Consider the following 19,587-nt stretch of genomic DNA (forward strand, 5'->3'; position numbering starts at 1 on the left):
ACTTCGCCTGGTCGACAGACTGGACGCACCATCTCACGCTCCGGGAATGGGATCTTTACTGGGTTCAAAGAAAAACTTCCAATTCTTTCGAGTTTATGCTCTGCAAAAGTTACTTTTCAAATTGCAGGGATAGTTGTTACTGCAGGTGCAGGGTGACAGCAACACAGAGCAGCTGGCTAATGATCTCCAAGACGCACCAGAAGTTGTGAGAGAGTCGCAGGAGCTAGGAATCAGCATAGAATCATAAAGTGGGCTCTGCTTAAAGTGATTAGTCAGATACCCTTGCATACCAAAGTTACTTCAGTCGAAGTGTGAACAAAGTGAGTGTGCGTAAAGTTGGAGCTGTTGAGAACGGCTAAAAGTAACTTTTAGGGGGAGGCTAATGCAAGGAGGTGGGGAAAAATCCAGTAACTTTTAGTAAGGTTTAAAATCAGTAAGAAGTGTCATCAACTTAACAACCATGGCAAAATGGTTCAGAGATTTCCCCATCAACCTGAAGAACGGAAATGAAAGAGTGCGCTCAGCCTCCGAATCTGGTCCACAAACTCGACCCAAACCTTCATTTTCACGAGACAGTTTGAAAGGAAATCAGCGCAGAGATGGGGGAGTGGGGGGTTTGTTGGCAGGGAGAAATAGAAAGAATTCGGCTACAGAACTGGGTCGTAACAATGCTGGTTCTGGTGGAACAGTCTGGGACAGTCTCACGGCTGGAAAAGGTCGCAAGAACGCCAAGAGCGACACCGGGTCATCGGATGAGAACCGCCAGGTCAGGACCTCTAGTGTGGCTCAAGCGTACATCAGCAGGATGATCAAAGTGGACAAACAAGAAAAGACCCCCAAACTCAATGGGATGTGTCAACAGAAGCTACCCGAGAACGAGAAAGGACGATCTGACATTAAAACAACGGTGAGTAACTTATAGAAATTATATAACATGCACATATAACATGTCTTCATATTTCAGCAGCTATTTATTTATGAATTAGTTAATGAAAACATCATTATAGTACAGGGCTTAAGGTCAGTGCTTTCCTTTGTGTTTTCCGTCCATGTCTCAGATCATAACACTGTATTCAGTTTCCATCGTTGTCAAAAGAATACAATACAGTTTCACTTCATTGTTTCAGATCACACAGGCAAACACAATGCGCTGACCTCCTTGCACAAGTATTTCCGCTTGTCCCTCCGTTACTTGTCACTCAGTCATGGACACCACACACATACACACACGCACACACACACACACACACTGCTTGTTGTCTCTGTGACTTTTGAATAGGTAGCAGGCCGGCATTGTGCTTTTCCCTTTTCAACAGCTGATTATCCTGGAGGACTATGCAGATCCTTTTGATGCGGAGAAAACCAAGGAGCAGAGAGAAGCCGAGAGAGCAGGAGTGAATGATGGGTACATGGAGCCTTATGACGCCCAGGTCATCATCACAGGTGAGGTCAGGGTCACATGATCTCGTATCTCAGCAGCCAAATTTTTATTATGAAGGTGCTTCTTGGCTTTCCAGAGATTTGGACTGTTTTCTCAGCAGTTGAGCAAATGTGAACGACATATTTTTGTGAATTTCGCAGAAGAATTCAGTCGTGAACTTAGGCCTACAGCACATCTTTAAACAGAATGGCAGAGTCGCTTATAGAAACACAACAATAACACTAGCAATGTCCGTTCCTACACCTTCACCTTGTATTTTTTTCTTTTATTTGACCATCTTTTGTTTTTCTGAGAACTTAATTCCACTTTTTTAACATTTTGCCTCACTTTGTATATCATGCTTGATAAGCCAAATGTATTCTGAGCACATAAAGGAACACTAATTATACATCTTATTTAAGTTTCTCAGCACTTAGACCACATCACATTCTTGTTAACTTATCATTTTAAAGGGACTGAGAGCCGAGCTAGATCCTCAGTCTCTCTACTGACTTCCCTCCCCGCTGGCGGTGGCTATAGTAACAGTGTTGTGCAGGGACAATGGGTGCAGCTTCCTCTTCCAGCTTCCTGTCTCCTGCCTCTGTTTCCTTTGCCCCATTCTCTCGATAGGACATTGGCCCTAATGCCCTCCTGCCTCCCCTTCCACACATACACAAACACACAGAGACAGACACCAGCTACTCTATGGTCCCCTGCATGTGACAAGAATCGAAAGCCCCCCTCTCACCCCTCCCTAAAAACCTACAGGTTTCCCCCCCGGTCTCACCCAATCACTTCCCAACAGTCAGGAAGCGGTCCGGTTAGTCAGCCAATCAACGGCTGTGTTGACCTTTTCTTCCTGTAAATCCATTGTTTGGTCACACAATAGTGTAGACACACAGGCTACCTGCCGGGCACCAAATGAAAAAAAGAAAAAGGAACATAACAATTAAAATTCCCCGAAAATGTTAAAAAAAGACAATATTCAAACAATACTTGATTTATTTAAAAGAAACGAGCAAATGAAGGACACAACAGTGGAGTCTATATATGTAATCGGCACAATGTTGCTTTATAGACTGTGTGATGTAAACTCCTAATTTGTGCACTTGAGTGAAAGCTGGTAATAAACTAAGGATATTTCTAAACTTCAGTTTTGTTGTTTATTTTGTCCAAAATATCTGATTTGGACTATAGTGGTTATGTTTGAAATGGCACGTAAATTATTTCAGTAAAAGTACATTTGTAATTTTTTTTCTACTGTAATTTAGTTGTTTTTCTGTGCCTTTAGCTGATCAAATCTTATATACAGTTAGCTAATCACATATCCATTCTGCTGCAGAGGTTCGTAGACGGGGCTCCAAAGACCTCCTGAAAGTGTGTGTCCTGTTGGATCGAGGCCAGAGCGAGGGGAAGGCAGAAGAGGGAATGCCTGCACCCCCAAACATCTATGACATACCCTACGAAGGAGGACTGGAAGGCGACAGTGAGGGCGTGTGGATCCCTGTCACACGACCGGAGTCTGATGTCCGTCCAGCTGGAGAGTACGAGCTGCCGTGGGAGTGGAGAAAGGAGGACATTGTTAGAGCACTGTCAGGTAGAGAAAAGGAGGGAGGGATCACGGGAAGGGTGGGGGTTTAGTGTTTAGGGTGTGGAGGAATAACGTGGATTTTGTTTGTACAGCACACACATAACAGCAATTTTGTGTTTACTTTATTGAGGAAACAAAACAATCCTTCTGAATTAATTTCCAGAGATATGTTTACTTTGGTATCACTGGCATGCTTTGATAGAACTTTTTATGAAAGGTTGATATTGTCTCTCCTGCTTCTTTTAGCTCAGTTTGAAGCGGTGGATTGTTCTCTCAGTAAAGAGAACAATTCGACCCCTGGTCGCCAGCAGCAGCAGCAGCAGCAACAGCAACAGCAGCAGCAGCAGCAGCAGCAGCAGCAGCAGCAGACCCTGAGGCAGAGGAACTGGAGCCATAAAACACTTGTCTCCTCTTCTCTTTCATCTTCCTCCTCCTCTTCCTTTCCATCTTCTCCTATTCTTAAACTCGCCCCTCTTACACAGCCATCTTCCTCCTTTCCCACCCTCAAGCTCTCACCCTCGTCCAGCCCTACCAAACTTTCCCCTCCATCTCCTACCTCTCCCATTCCCCCACTGGATGGGGAGGCGAACAAAATGGACCCCAGCGTGCCCCTGGAGAAGCAGAGGTAAGGAAGGGGGGAAAAGGCATATTTGTGTCCATAAGTAAGGACTGAAACAAGTAAAGTTTTGAGTAACAAATGACAAATACGATGACCGCAAGCCACCAGATTTATTACATGGCGGTGTTGTCATGTTCAAAAATAGTACGTGCATTAACAGAGACATTTAAGACAGGTTTTCGAAACACAAAATATACTAAAAAGAATTACATTGAATAAAAAGTCAAATAAACAAATCTGCAGTACTTTAAAAAGATTACATAACTGTATAAAATTTATTAGACCTTCATCTCCAGAAGGAAATTCCCTGTAAAATATACATATACAGTTATATAGATAACTTATTTGTCAGCTAGCATGGTGTTATGTGAATATGTTCAGGGTTTAAATCCAACCTGTTAAGCCTAAAATATTCCCCAGGGAAGAGTCTTTTCTTTTTATGTATCATTTCTTTAAAAGACCTGTGACCTACCTCTCACCTCTGCATGCTGAAATCAAATTTAGCACCCACTACAACATCCCTGAACAGATTTAGTGGTTGAAAGGGATTAAACAAATGAGACGACAGGTTAAGAAATCTGCTCACCTTTATCTCAGATCTGTGCATTGTAGGTCTTAATTTAAATTAATCACATTTCCCAAAGCATCATCAGGGTAAAGTGCACCTCATATTTGCTTGCTCTGTAGCTCCACGCTGCATTTTTAAATTTATTTATGATAAGCCTACAATTTTTAGAAGAGCCCTCCCTTCCCACCTCCATCTACCCAACTGTTTGCCTGAAAATCAGTTTGACTTTGTAAAGGTTAAAAGAAATCAAGGAAATTTCCATCATGAAGAGCCGCAAAGCCAGATACAGTACAGTATAAATACAGGGATACATAATATATTACACATGGAAGTGCAGATAATTCTTAGTGAAACTAAGCTTTTGATACCAGACGGGTAAGTCAGCAACAAACCTCCCGATGAGACGCTGAGCATAAATGTTGGATGAGAGGTGCAACCTTAAGGTGAGACAGAGAAGTCTCACTGTAACTCTAAACTTTCCTTCCCCGTAATATTAAAGCATGGCGTTTCTTTTTTGATGGGACTTAGCATTTGTTCTTCTCATGTTGTGGTTGAATGTCAGTGTGTTTTGGCTCCTGGCATCCTGTTTATGTATGGTTCCTGCCCGTGGCCACTGTCAACACCACCTTGTGTCCTAATAGGCCTTTCTGGACACCCTACAGAGTCCCATACACGTTCATTTTATTTACCTTGGCGTCTCCAGTTTACCTTTGACTTTGTTGACTCATTCCTTCTGCAGTACATACCTGTCAGTCTAATTTGCACTGACTGTAATTTATTGTCAGCGAGTTTTTTTTCCTCCTGTCAATCTGTCTCTTTTTTCCTCTTTCAGTGATATCATGAACTTGGCATCTCTCTTAACTCCATATGTCACAATGCTATATGTCACTGATCTGTTGTGTTTCTCTCCGCACCCTGATCCCCGCTATCTCCCTCCTCCATCGCCTCAATGCCAAGCTGGTACCATGGCAGTGTGAGTCGGCAGCAGGCTGAGGCTCAGCTGCAGCGCTGCAGGGAAGCCAGCTTCTTGGTGAGAGACAGCGAATCAGGAACCAGCAAATACTCTATTGCTCTGAAGTGAGTGCACGCTGTCATACAGCATTGTCATGAATGCGCATAGATTTCATAATCAAATCCGTCTTTCTGATTTCCTTCCTTTGATTGTACGCAAAAAATTGTAAAAATTGACACAGCACATTTATCCTCTGCTGTCACATGTATTTTACAGCTTAAAATTGTATGCTCTCATTTGCCATTAAATACATTTAGGCGTTGTTTCTCACTGACATTTTACCCAGGTCCGATTAAGCCAGATTTTAGCTTTTTTTTTGAGGCGCTGCTGAGGAGCTACAATAGCTGCCATTGTAGTGGAAACCTCTAAGGTGTTAATGCATGAGAATGTGTGTCATTTGTAGAGTAGACGCTTCCAACAAGCGTGCCAGGAACAGGTTCTCCAGGATAAAGACTGAAATCCTGTGGTGCCATTGTGTGTGGGAGTGTGTGCGTGCGTGTGCTCATGTGCCTCAGTGCACATTTGTTGTACGCTGCTCATTCATTTGAGAGTCCACATCATTAACCCCATTTAAACATCCACTGAACTCAGAGAATGCACAGCCTCGTTTGGAGAGAGATAATATTTCCATTTTTTTTCATCTCCTCCGGTTGTGTCATCTGTGTGCAGGACTGTCTCTTCGGAGAAAACTGATGATAAATACACATTTTAAAATGCATCTTTCTCTCTGTCTCGTTCCACTAGGACCAGCCAAAGCTGCGTGCACATCATTGTGGCCCAGACTAAGAGCAGTAAGGGCTTGTGCTACACGCTGGATCAAAGCAGCTGCGTTTTCTCCAATATCCCTGAGCTGGTCTACCACTACTGCACACACAGACTGCCTTTCACTGGAGCAGAGCACATGACCCTGCAGCATCCTGTGCCCAGGCCACACTGAAGATACACAAAGAAAGACACACTCAGACACAAACACACATACTCGCACACATGCGCAGACATTTAGACACAACTCTGCACAGGCACGTACATAAATATGTTGATATATGTGCACACACACACTCAAAGACATGGCTTTGGATTCTCTTTTCCGCCCTTATAGTTTATAGTTTTTATCACCAACATGCGCTACCTAGTGGTCGAAATCAGACACTACAAGTAAAGACCTGAATATTTTACCATTTAAACCAACAAGGCTTTGATTCCTGAAATCACCACCTGAAATGATATGTGTATCTATAAATGAAATTTCAGGTGGACTCCCCTTTGCCTTCAAATCAGCCTTAATTCTTCATGGCATAGATTCAACAAGGTGCCTGTAACATTCCTCAGAGATTTTGGTCCATACTGACTTGATTGCAGTACAGAGTTGCAACAGAGTTGTCATTTCTAGTGATTTGAACAATGCTCAGTTAGTACTACGTGGGCCAAAGCGTGCCCTTAAATACCATTACACCAACACCACCAGCCTCAACTGTTGATATAAGGCAGGATAGATGCATTCTTTATCCCACTGTTTTGCTATTTTCTGACACTACCATCAGAAATTGAGACTAATCAGACCAGGCAACATTATTCAACCTGTTGTCCAGTTGTGGTGAGCCTCTGCAAACTGTAGCTTCAGGTTCCTGTTGTTAGCTGACAGGAACACTAGGACCAGCCCATCAAGCACCAATATTTGAGCCACAACCAAAGTCACCTTCTTAAGTCACCTATTTCTCCGATTCTGATGCTCAGTTTGAACTTCAGCAGCTTGTGTTGACTATGTGTACAAGCCTAAATGCATTTGGCCGGTGCTACGCAATTGGATGATTAGATACATTAACAAGCAGTTGGACGGGTGTGCCTAATAAAATGGCCGACTCTTGTTAGTCTCTCAGTGTGGTCGATACACCCAATTGGAATACATTCACTCATCCATCTGACATGTCAATCAGCCTATTGATCTATTCTTAAAACTGGGCACATTTGCCGACCACTCCTAATGTCAAGAGAAAGAGCTTTATTGATTGGATGATTAGACCTGGTGTAGCGAGAGGAGTCTTATCACATTAAAGTGCCCTGTCAGCAAAAATGGTTTTAGTATGTATAAGTGTTCTCTACTGCAAATATGTGAATATCAGCCTTTATTTACCTTCCTTCACAATCAATTAAATACTGTATGAAGCCTTTATGACTTAAAATCTGTCTTCCTTTGCTGTGAATGATCTGCACCTGTGCATAAACACTACATGTATGGAGCGATTGTTGGCTATCCACTGTTTTTTTTTCATCCCTGTTGCAATGTTGTGATCTGTATATTAATGCTGTAAAACATTTATTCGGTAAATAAAGTACAATTCATTTTGAGTGAAGAAAAACAGTGTTATTCATAGACACAGAGATTGCCAGGAGCAAAAAGTCAAAGGAGGGGGGGTTCAAGGAAAAAGGCAATATGACAGAGATGAGAAGCTAACCAGAGTAAATCTGCTGGCTGTTCTTCTGTAGCTAGAAAACCCATTGACCTGAGTTTGAAATCAAAACAACACACACACGCATGCATGCATGCACATATTTGTCATAAACAAATTACTGACAAACATGAGCACACATACACCCAGAATGCATATGTAACTAGTGCACACATAAATAGCATTTACTCACACAACCCCAAAGGTGCCATATTTAAATCCTTGCCAACACACGCGAAGCTACTCACAAAACAGGAAAAAGCTTTACCCTCGCAGTGACGCATGGAAGCGTGTGTTTGTGCTAAGATATGTCTTACCAGCAAACACCAGTGTGCTGAGTTGTATGAGCATCTCTTACAGAATGTGTGTGCATGACTGCATGTGCAAGCATGAGCGTGTGCACCCATGTGTACACACAGTTCCGCTCTGTCACTGTGTGTGCGTATTTGCGTCTGTGTGTGAGAGAGACATTTTTCTGTTCAGGGATTACCATGTTGCCATGGTGATTAGTTAGAGTGAGGTAGTGCTGTCCCTACAGGGAATGATGAGAGGGAGGAGAGAGGAAGAGGGAGGAGAGACAGGCTGCAATATATATAAGAAAGCTATGAATAATTGTAGCCATAGTAGCATCAAAGGTCCCCCACAGAACAGACTGCCTGGTTTGTGAATGGAAAGCTGCAACATGTAACGTCGCAGAAGTTAAAAACTAATTAACTCCATTTACTGCTAGCTCATAAATAAAATTTATTGATTGTGTGACGCCTCCTTAACTGGCCAAAGTCTGTGGTCTGCTCTAAAACAAAACATCTAGCACTCGCTGATACTTCAGCAACTCAGATGCTCAGTTTTGCACAGGCTTTATTTAACCTAGACATTCCGGTTCAAGGGCTGTCCCTAATCTTGGCTATCCTGCTACCCAGTGTGTCACAAATGGCAATGTTACACAACAGACAGCCCTAACTATTTTGCCCTTCCTGCCATCCATGTGATCTGTCCTGGTTAGTCCTGTATGTCCTCTTAATTAAATCACAGAGCGGGTCAAAATATACAAGAGGCCTGGGGTGCTGGATGCAGGATTCTGGGGAGTCTGTTTTGGGGAAAGTTGTTTCTGGTATTCATCCAGCTTAACATCTTAGATGCTTGTTTGCCTTTTGTTGGCCTTTAATATCATTGGTACCCAGTGAAAAGCATATGTGCATCTGTGATAATAGGCATGTTTTATCGTGCACTGCTCAGTTTAAGATCTTTGCTGTTTGCATATAAGATGTCTTCTTTAGCAGTGGTGGAAATTAAATGTGCAAAATAAACAGGTATGTGATTATTTTACAGTGCAGTCTTTATTCTGGACACCCAAGATTTTCTCTGAGTGAAGGTCTTGAGCCACACCTCTGTATATTTGGCTAAAAAATGGGAAATATGTGGAGTGATTTATTGAAACATGTGCAAACACAGTATATTAGGAGTATATAAAGTTTGGGATCATTCTCATGCTAGAAAATGACACTGTTGCCCATCAAATGCTTTCTAGATAGTAGTGCAAAGTGGATCAAAACCTTATGGTACTTTTTTACCTTCATGATTTCATACATTTTTACAAGATCTCCAACACCACTGGCTGAAATGCAGGTCCAAACCATGACAGAGCCTCCGCCGTGTATTACAGATTGCTGTAGTTGTACCTGTTGTACCTCTCTGCTGACCTCCTCTGTAGATACTGCTGACTTGAACCAAATATTTCCAATTTATGATTCATCACTTCCATAAGCATTGTGGTGCCGTGGTTAGCACTGTTGCCTCAGAGCATTTCTGTGTGGAGTTTGCATATATGTAACTTAACCCCACAGCCCACAGGGGTACCCCTCCTCTAGTATCCTCTTAAGTATTGTGCTATTCATAATTTCTAAATTATACAGAATTTAATTCCTCTCGTGGCTAATGACAGAATTATCTTGTGTTTGTAGTGATAATAATACATTTCCCAAATCCTCCCGGAAAAAATAAATATCAACTCAAATAGTATCTATCCATCATCTACCCATTGCTCTTACCTACTTTTCTAGTTTGGGGTAGCAAGGGGCTCAAACACATCTCAGCTGTCACAGGGAAAGAAGCAGGGCACACTTTGGACTGGTTGCCAGTCCATCACACGGCCAACACAAAGAGAGGCAGATAACCATTCATGCTCACATTCACACCAATTAGCCTAACAAGCATGCCTTCGGACTGTGGGAGGAAGCCAGGGTACCAGGGGAGAACCCACAGGCACAGGGAGAACATTCAAACTCAAACAGAAGGGCCACAGCTGGCCGGTGGTTTCTATAACCATGAACCCTCTAATTTACTACAGAATATTGTAAGCAAAAAAAGATTTTGAGTGAATTAACCATATTTATTTCTACTTGTTAAATTTCTCAGTGTGAAAGAAAATGACAAGAACCGGCTTATGTCAATGACAAGACCTGATACATAAATTTAGAAAGTAAATTAAATGCAGGAGGAGATTTTTGGTTTATAAAACTCAGACACTTAGTGAGATACAACAGTTTAGTAAGAGTACAATAAACTTATAGCAAAGAAAAATAATATTAATTAGAAATACTATAGGTTTTTATAAACGCAGTCACATTTCCCCACTGTAATTTCTTAGACTTTGTTGAGTCTTGTTCCGGTAATCACTGTGTGATTCATAGTTCTGATTTGTGTTTCCCAGACATGACAGAAGCACAGGAAGTAACTGCAGCCACTAGAAGACGGAATGACAGCAGGAGAGGAAGGGACAGAGAAAAGAAGCGAGAGAGAGGGAGCGTGAGGTGGTGTTAGGGGAAGACAAGCACTCGTGGGGGTCCCAGCTTTTAAATAATTCAGAGAGAGACTCACAGCACTCAGTAAGGGGAGGAGCACTGTCAGGTCAGCTCATTTCGCTGCAGAGCATAGGTGGGGGGGGGGGGACGGAGACAACTGTACAGCAGAGGGAGGGAGGAAGAGTGTATAAAGATAGCATGAGAGAGAAAGACATGCAGAGGACTGTGGAAGAGTTTGCTATTGTGTGCATTTATGCATGAGTGTGTGTTTTGTGCACGCGTGTTCACCTGTGTGTATGTGTGCTTCAGTGACGAAAATAGACAAAACGAAGGAGAAACAGGTCGCTTCCTCCTGGAGCTTTCTGGTTTCTCTGAGTCACTATGGCAACCGCCTCCTCCCTCCAACCCATACTTCTGTTTACTTGGCTTTTTTGTTCTCCCACGCACTTTTGACTTCCTTCCTATACCCCTCCTATTTTTTTTTTATTATTTGCTGGAGTCCCATTGCCCTTCATCGCCCCATTCAGTTATCATCAGATTGTGAGTCTCAGCTCTTTCTCAATACCTGGACACATTTGTTTCTTAACTTCCATTTCCAACTTCATTCTGTGCAGCTCAAACATGTATCAGAGGTCACTTTAGTGGCCTAAAGGGTAGAGGAGAAGGACACACAGAAGCTTCAACTTTCAGACTACAGACCATCCTGGGGAGCCTGTGTGAGGATAGGGATAGATGTGGGGTGTGGCAGATACCAGAGCATCAAATTAACACACACACACACACACACACACACACACACACACACACACACACACACACACACACACACACACCAGCCAGATTTCTTACATTTACAGTTAATATTTTTTAATATAAGCAAAGCCAATGTAATCACATTTATAGCTTATGTTTAATTATCACAGCTACCACCTCCACAAATATTTGACCTGGAACTTTAACTAAACATAAAAATCCCATTAAGTTTGACAAGGTTACTATAAAGTCAGACTGAGCAGCACTCACACCCTAGGAGTACTTATTATTACATTATGGTGATGTGTGACTTTGTGCGGGGAACACACTGGCATCTCTAACTGAGATACGGAGTCTCAGAGGTATGCCACATCCTCTCCTCCCGTCTCCCCCACCCTGCTCCTCTGTGCGCCCCCCCCCCCCCCCCCCTCACCCGCCCCCGCCTTTCCAGCGCGTCGCATCGCTGAGCAACGTTCAGCACGGACAGCCAACACAACTCAACCGAGCGCAGAGCTTACCTGGCTCCGCCGAGATATTTATATTTTCCCCTGAAAAGGAAGGAGTGTGGACCGCCGGAAAGCCCTGACGTCACCATGACAGGTAGACAGTAAAGAAAGGTTTGAGTCGTGAGGAGGAGAGGGAGTTAACACTGCGGGCGTGCTTGAGGTGGCCTCTCCATCCCGGTGAACACCTTTCCGGGCTCGGAGCGCGCTCGGACGCACGTTTGACGATGGACGGCTGGCCGCCGCTGCTGCTGCTGGCTCTCCTCGCCATTGCGGGAGGTGAGTAGCCTACCTTGTCCACATAATGGCTCCATCGAAGCTCTTGTGCGTCACCCTCATAGGGCAATAAAACACCGCGCGTCTGTGCATTAAGGGAATCCGAAAAGGTTTCTTCCAAGTAATGAAGAAGTGAATGCAATAAAAAAAAGGACTGGTTAGACGCTAGGGAGAGGCAGAGGTGGAGAAAGCGACTCTTTCACTGCTGTGTCACCATCTTTCTTTAAAACAGCAGCGAGCGCGACGGAATGATGTAGTGGAGAAATACCCACTCCATAGAGCACAATGAAAATACATTAGCAAGTGTAAAGGGGGAAAACACTTGCATCGTAAGCATATAAAATACAAGATATATTTAACCTGAGATTCTGTTGGGGTTAATATAATGCGTTTAGGGACGTGTGTGATGTTCTTCTATGGAATTACTGCTATTTCAGTGTTGAGTGTGCGGGAGTTAGTCACATTTTGGTAGATCAGATGAAAATGATACGTATTAAAAGACTTAAATCAAACTTATAATCTTTTCTACTGAAAATAAAACATGTGATAAACATACATGAGAAATTTACCAGCCTACTGCAACAGCTAAACCACTGTGGCATCAGTTAGCATATTCCTTCTAATTAATTGAGAGAGAAATAAATTATCTTATCACTCACTCGCCTCTCTCTCCTTCTCTCTCATTAACACTGAGGTCTTGCATTGAGTGGGCAGGTTAATAAGAGGCATGTTGGGCTAAAACAACTTCTTCTTCCTGTCATCAAAGGGCAAATGATGTGTCATCAGGGTGCACAGGGAAAGCCTTCTGTTTTTGCACAACAGCTTAGATGGATAAACTTATTGTTATGGGGTGCATGCATTGGGTGGTTATCTTATTTATGGCTCTCGCAGCACATTTAAAGTAAATACTGTAAGCTCTTAGGTTGTTTGGACATATTTTACCTCTGTAAGTTGGCTTTATTTTGGTGTCGCTCCAACACATCCGCTCAGTGGCTGAATTATGACTGCCTTAAGATTTTGTAACCTATCTACAGCAGAGGATAGAGCAGAGGCCAGCTCAGCAGCTCAGAGCAAAAGACTGCCTGTGCAGCAACACACACAGCACACACCTCTGTCCACTCGCGCGCATGCACACGCTTGGCCATCTGCCTTGCACTGACTAACCGTTCATCATCACCAAGGGCGAAAACATGCTGCTTTGACTCCTCTTTTACACCCTCCCCCCAAAAAAGACAGCTTTACACCCATAGTTCATCACACTGCATTCAGAGGAAATGACGAAGACAGATAGTACGAGATAAAGTGCTTCAACTAACATTAACCTGCCACTTATCACATCAAGCACCGGTTGCAGACGTTCTCACCGCACAGCTTTGGTAAAAATAGCAGCTGTATACTAGTTAAAGCATCCGTTTAAGATTTATATGGAAACAACATTTAATGCTCGATTTTGTTAGCAAAAATACAAAATCTAAAGTCTTTAGAGACATACAATAAAATGAAGATAACTAAAGAACATGAAAATAATCAAAAAATATCAGGAGTAACATTCATTTAATAACAGACTTTGTTTTACAGTGAAAATAATGAGTTCCAGTGAAAATCTAATAAGCTAAATGCCAATAAAAGCCTGAATAGAGCTAATTGTTAAAATGTCAAAGGACACGCTTTTTTGTATGAAGCTGGTGTAAATTTGCACAATATTCAATTCTTGCCCTATATTCGGTTCAAACAGAGGTGTTTGCACTAAAAATGCCAACATGAGATATCACTTTAAGGAGCCTCATAAGCTGTGGAGTACTAATGAGTCATCTTCCCTTAAGGGAGAAAATCTGATTAGCATCATCCTCAGAGACTATAAACTCTGTCCACACACAAGCACATGCAAACACATGTTTGAAGAAAAATGCACACTGGGCACATATAAACACACACACACACACACACACCTGGAGCTTATAAGGCGTTTAAGAAGTTTCCTACAAGCGAGCAAGCAAAAACACACAAATGTTAAATACTTAGGAAACACAACCTTTGCCTAGTTTGAGGCTTACGTGTTGATTTCGGTGTTCTTATTTAGTCATGTTTGTCCTTTATTGTAATGTTCACGTCATATAAGAGGCGAAGAAGGCAAGAGACATGTGAGAGAATCCATGCATTTCCCACAACAAAAATAGCTGGCATAAAAAAAAGGTGGTGATCGAATGAAGAGGAGAAAAGTCATAGGTTTACACCTCCAGAGCCACGGCATCATTTACTTACATAAGCATCCACACACACACACACACACACAAACACACACACACGGAGGAGTCTTGTATTGAGTGGCTGTGCAAGGACGCTCAAGGACATTTCACCACCTGTCTAAGAGGCTGCCGTGAGGATTTGGCCATCTCGCTGTGTGAGGAGGATGTCTCTTGTCATTTCCCCAACAGGCCATGCATAATAAAAAGAGTCTGTGGGGCTGAGCTGACCTAATGCAGGGGTTACTGGATATGGAGCAGAGTCTGCGACACTCATCAGCCAGAGATGTCTCTGCATCTTAAAAGATATTTTAATAAGTGCATGCATACACTGGAACGGTAGTCCTCTGCTATGTGTGAATGCACATCAACAAATCATCTCTGTGCTAGCGCTACAGTCTAGAAAGTTCTGCTCCTTTACTTTAGTCTGTCATCACTTTTTGGGGTTTTTTTGGTGCACCGATTTTCCTCATCTGATCTTTGCAGAATCTCATTGTTCACATGACAGCAGCCCTGCTATCGTCTCGCTCAACCTCGCTTTCTCTTTCCGCGCTTTATCTCGCTTGCTTATTTTCTCTGTCTCTATCTCGTTGGACCGACTCCCAATACACAGCAGCAACAGGATCAGATCAGCGGGTAGGGGCAGCATCTGTGATTAAAAAATGTGCAGCGGATTCACCGCACGGGCCTGCACTCGCATGTGAGAGTGTGCGTGATTCCATGTGTAAAACCCTGTGCTCTCATGTGTGATTTGTGCAAGATTGTGTGTGTGTGTTTATGTGAATGAATGTGCAGCAGTAGTAGCAAGAGCAGCAGCAGCACACAGCAGTGTGGCCCGGGAGATTAAAGGGAAGCAAAGGGAGAGCACAGAGGTTTAATAGAAACTTAAGCAGCAGAGAAGAAGAGGCAGATAAGAGACGTTTGGAAAGTTAAGAGTTTTAAATCTGACCTTGTCTAAGAATATTTAAAAAAATAAAGGTGGACTTAAGTCGAGGCAGGTGTGTGCTTACCTTGCACTGATACAGCTTTTTGTAGAAGTGCATTCAAGATGACGCACACCTTTCAATAAAATCAAGTATAAGAGACGAAAAAGACTTTCTAACTTCAACAAAATGCGACATTAAGAGTTATGTGGAATCATTTTTGCAGTCAGTCCTCTTGTTGTTATCTATTCATGGGCACATTTTTGCTGCAGGCGCTGACCTGGTGCAAGCGTGGCCTCGCGATTTATGAGTATCTAAACGACAGTGCAAATAATAGCTGCGACGAGAGGCATAATGCATTTCAAGTGATGCATTTTATTGCAGCCCCTGAAATAGGCACCGCTGTTAGAAGGCCATATCCTGTCATCCAGCAGCTGAGCTCCATGCGTTTTAATAAACAAATGAAAGCTATTACTGCTTATTTACAGTATGATTTCTGAATGAGTTAAACTGCAGCCTCTGACGGCGATGCTTTGCAGCCTTCATTATTCTAAACTATTTTAGCATATTCTCCTCAAATTTCCCTTGATGTGACTTCAAAATGAATGAAACACTTTCCACAGCAGCAATATATTCTGTTTTGTCCCAGTGATCCACTGAGCTAATATCACTCATGCACCTATATATTAGAAAAATTCAAACCTAAGATGTCATTTTAATAGCTCTAGCATATAGCTAGAATATTTATGGCATTTGTAGCAACAACAGTCTATCTATAAATCTAAATATGGGCGTATATCTACGTATCCATGATACATGGACACATTTTTTTTAAAATTTGTCAACAAATTAAATAGTTGTGTTGATCTGTGCATGGTTTTCTCTTAATATTTATCCAGGTTCCAACTAATTTGTTTAAAAATATAATGTTTAAAAATGAACTCAGATTTTAAAAAAATGGTTCTTGGGTAAATAATTGAATTTATGTCAGATTATCATTTTGGCTTCCAGTGATTATAAAAACAAAATAAATGAAAGAAAACAGCTGTTATTGTGTTCCTGTTTTTGTTTTGTGACATGCACTCTCCTCTTTATTGGGCACACCTGTTCAGCTGCTTGTTATAGCTCGCATGGAGACGACCTGCTGAAGTTCAAACTGAGCATCAGAGTGAGGAAGAAAGGTGATTTGGCATGGTTGTTGGTGTCAGACAGGCTTTTCTCAGTGCTTCAGAAACAACAACAATCTGCTGGGATTTTCCCACATAACTATCTCTAGACTTTACAGAGGAAGTTCTGTGAAGAAAATATACCATGAGCTGCAGTTTTCTGCGTGAAAATGTCTTCTTGATGTCAGAGAATGACCAGACTGGTTTGAACTGATGGGAAGGCAATAGTAACTCAAATAAATACTTTTTGATTAAATTCAATTCAGTTTTATTATATATAGTGCCTCAAGCCACTTTATATTCTAATGTAAAGACCCTTAGAGTCAGCTAAAGACAAAAATCAGGTGTGATGCGTCTCAGTTTCTGCTGCAACGCTCAGATGTTCAGATGTTAAGGTCACAAACAATATGAAGACGTGTTGTTTACACCAAATCCTGCCGTGTAGTAATGGCTCGTTATAGTGGTGCATTGTTGCCCCTCCCTAAAATCCAAACACGATCGCAGCCAAGTCCTGGCAGGTTTCATTTAGCTCAAGCCAGGATCCTGCAAAGAAAGGTTTTGGTCAAATTAAATCGTCTCTAGAAACAATCTGATTTCAAGACGTCACGCCGTGAAGCAACAGCAAATACTGTGCATGGTTTGTCACTTGTTTTAAAACAGGTCTTTATTCATTACTGCATGTTTACAAAGTCAGTCACTGATCTAACCATATAACTAAGATCTAAACGCTGGTCAAAAATAAATCATGATTATGACCTTTGCCATATCCGTGGATCTATTAAATAAAAGGTTGAAAAAAAATTCCTTTAAAAAAAGCTGGTTTTTTTTAAAATTAATAACATGTGATGATCAAAGATTAAATGCATCAACTAATGTTTCAGCTCTAATAATAGAACAACATGCTGGAGTGATTTGTCAGTGCTTTCTGTAAAAAAATGAAAACCTCTGTGGTTATTAAAACACAACAAACTCGACTGACTTTACATCTTTGTGCGCAGCGTGGAAAGACAATAAAGCTTCAGGCTGCAGTTAGCCCACAGTGGAATGCCTCTGTTTTTGTGCTCTGATATTGCAACTAGATGGAGGATCAATATTAATATCTCAGTTCTATGGCCACTACAGAGCCAATTGGGTGTTGCCAGTACATCAGTGGATCTCTCCATTATTGACTTAAGAATATTTCAGCATAAAAGGTTTCAGCTGCAGCCAAAAAGCCTCTTTAGCCGTCGACAGAAAGGAGGGCAGAAAATGACCCCAGTTTCCCTCCAACCTTTTCTCATTTGAGCGAGCTGTATAAATAGAGATCATCACTGTAATAGTCTTAGTGGGATAATTCAATTTAGATCTCGCCTCGCCTTCATTTTCTCCACGTTTGTCTTTACAGCGTGTGCTCTAGTCTCTAAGCAGCATTAGAAATTATAACCAGATGCTGTCAAAAGTAAAGATTTTATAAACAAGTTGTTGGGGACACAAAAGGTCCATCAGCACGCTAAGATTAATGGCTATTTTTAAGGACGAACGGATTGAAGGGGCAGACATAGCTATAAAGCAATCTGACCTAATGGCTACCATCTTGTCTCTTCCGGTCCTCCTGTCACAGAAGCGTGTGCGTGTTTGTGTGTTTGCATGTGCACGGTGATGTGTAACTTCCCTAGCTTACGGGTCTAATGGGGAGCCCTGCTGAAATATTCATAATGTCACATTAAGTTTGCAATATCTGCTCTGGAAAACAAATATAAAGCCACCTGAACTACCAACAACATTAGAGCCGTTCAGTTCAGCCTTTAGCATGTGGAGACAGAGGCACATCAGTCTGTGGTTAGTAGCATTATTTGAGTGTTGAAGATGAGCGGCCGAGTTAATGTGTTTGCACACTGAGCAGGCTCGAGTGTGTGCGTAGTTTTACATAAAAAAAAAAAACGAGATAAGAAAAAATGAATCTTTCTGCCTGATTAGTTGCAGTGCTGTAAAATATTGGTGTATCCTGACCACATGCTCATTTTTGCTTAGTTATTTTAAGCTATTTCTGTAGTAAATGCTCTAGTTCACGAAGAAGTGGTAAAACATGGCGTGCTGAAAGTGTTGTGGTATCTATCTATCTAAATGAAGTACATGAGGCAAAAACAGAGTTTGTACAAATCAATATTTGATATGAATACCTTTATTCTTAAACACAGCCTGAACTCTCTTAGCCAATCTTCAGGAAAAGTTCTCCGGGCTTCTTGAAAGACCTTCAAAGCTCCTCTGCACATAGTGATGATCATTTTAGGTCAGTGTTAAGTGGCTTAATAAATGTAAAAAAACATCTTCTAAAAATGGTCAGGTATAAGGACTGGACTTAAATGAATGACAAAGCAGCCGATGTTCCAAAAGAAACTTTGAAAGATCTTCAGTAAGCCTGGAGAACTTTTGCTCATGAGTGCTTTAAAAATTACAAGAAAGTCTGTCTCTACTGAAGCAAAATACAAAGAAATGAGGGACTTAAGACTTTAAGATAATTAATTACATTTTGTCTATTTTACTACATAGTACTTTTATAGTAAGTAGAAATCTTTCATATACACGTATGAGCATGGTTGAATGAACCGTGCTCTTCCTTTTTTTCCTCTGCCAGTCTGGCTTCCTGTCTCATCCGACAGTGTTATTGCCTTGTGCTTCCGGGAATAATATACATTACTCATATGGTTCTGACACAGACAGCAATGCTTATTTCCCTGATGAATGTGTGTCCACAAAATGGCACACATGCACGCATAGAAAAAAAAAAGCCAGCTCTTGTGCACAAAAGTACAACACTCATGCTGACAGGACTTGTATTGATGATGCTGATTTAGCGAAGGAAAGGGCAATAAATGTACACTGGCTGTCAGCGACAGCGAGATGGAGATAACAAACAGGATGGGAGAAGAAACGGGCTGACTGGGATGATGAAAAAGATGGTAAAAGTGTTAAGGAAAATGTGATGACAGAGAAAGAGCAGAAGATTAAAAAATAGGGGATGTGGGAGCGAGAGTTTGCATCGAGAGGTCACGGGGTATGAATAGAGTCCTTATTGATCCAGAGATAGAGGCTATCATTCCTGTTCAGTGAACACAGCAGCGCTACAGGGCAAAGAGGAAGGGGAGGGTGGAGAGCAGGGGATAAATAGAGGAGGACAGAGTGTCACAGAGGAGCCGGAAACATTCAGAAGAAGTTTGGTACGTCTTCTTTCCATTTCTGTGTTTTAATTTACCTTTTGAGCTCTCATGTTGCATTGCAAGCATCA

At 41.9% G+C, this 19,587-nt stretch overlaps 2 protein-coding genes and 1 long non-coding RNA gene across 3 annotated transcripts in view; 2 read left to right on the forward strand and 1 right to left on the reverse strand.

The window, feature by feature from the left end:
- she (Src homology 2 domain containing E) lies at positions 1 to 6,342 on the forward strand. The gene is made up of 6 exons (XM_026183541.2): positions 1 to 907; positions 1,317 to 1,443; positions 2,763 to 3,017; positions 3,258 to 3,636; positions 5,156 to 5,275; positions 5,955 to 6,342. The coding sequence occupies exons 1-6, from the start codon at positions 461 to 463 to the stop codon at positions 6,145 to 6,147; spliced, it is 1,521 nt and encodes a 506-aa protein (XP_026039326.2). The 5' UTR covers positions 1 to 460; the 3' UTR covers positions 6,148 to 6,342.
- LOC145431923 (uncharacterized) lies at positions 2,405 to 12,165 on the reverse strand. The gene is made up of 2 exons (XR_013912244.1): positions 12,007 to 12,165; positions 2,405 to 2,971 (listed from the first exon to the last, which is right to left on the reverse strand). It is a non-coding gene; the product is annotated as an uncharacterized LOC145431923 (long non-coding RNA).
- The window catches only part of chrnb2 (cholinergic receptor, nicotinic, beta 2), a 22,206-nt gene continuing 14,271 nt past the window's right edge, over positions 11,653 to 19,587 (forward strand). The window contains exon 1 of the mRNA XM_026183540.2: positions 11,653 to 11,993. Coding sequence (XP_026039325.1) covers positions 11,942 to 11,993 — 52 coding nt within the window. The 5' untranslated portion in view covers positions 11,653 to 11,941. The remainder of the gene's footprint in view (positions 11,994 to 19,587) is intronic.

The sequence above is a fragment of the Astatotilapia calliptera genome, chromosome 11, assembly GCF_964374335.1.
Source record: "Astatotilapia calliptera chromosome 11, fAstCal68.1, whole genome shotgun sequence".
Classification (NCBI taxonomy): domain Eukaryota; kingdom Metazoa; phylum Chordata; class Actinopteri; order Cichliformes; family Cichlidae; genus Astatotilapia; species Astatotilapia calliptera.

What these genes read in the sequence shown, in the direction of transcription:
- she (XM_026183541.2), top strand. Translation starts at nt 461, where the DNA reads ATGGCAAAATGGTTCAGAGATTTCCCCATCAACCTGAAGAACGGAAAT. An exon ending in GTGCCCCTGGAGAAGCAGAG is followed by an intron (nt 3,637 to 5,155) that starts GTAAGGAAGGGG and finishes CTCAATGCCAAG; the next exon opens with CTGGTACCATGGCAGTGTGA. An exon ending in AAATACTCTATTGCTCTGAA is followed by an intron (nt 5,276 to 5,954) that starts GTGAGTGCACGC and finishes TCGTTCCACTAG; the next exon opens with GACCAGCCAAAGCTGCGTGC.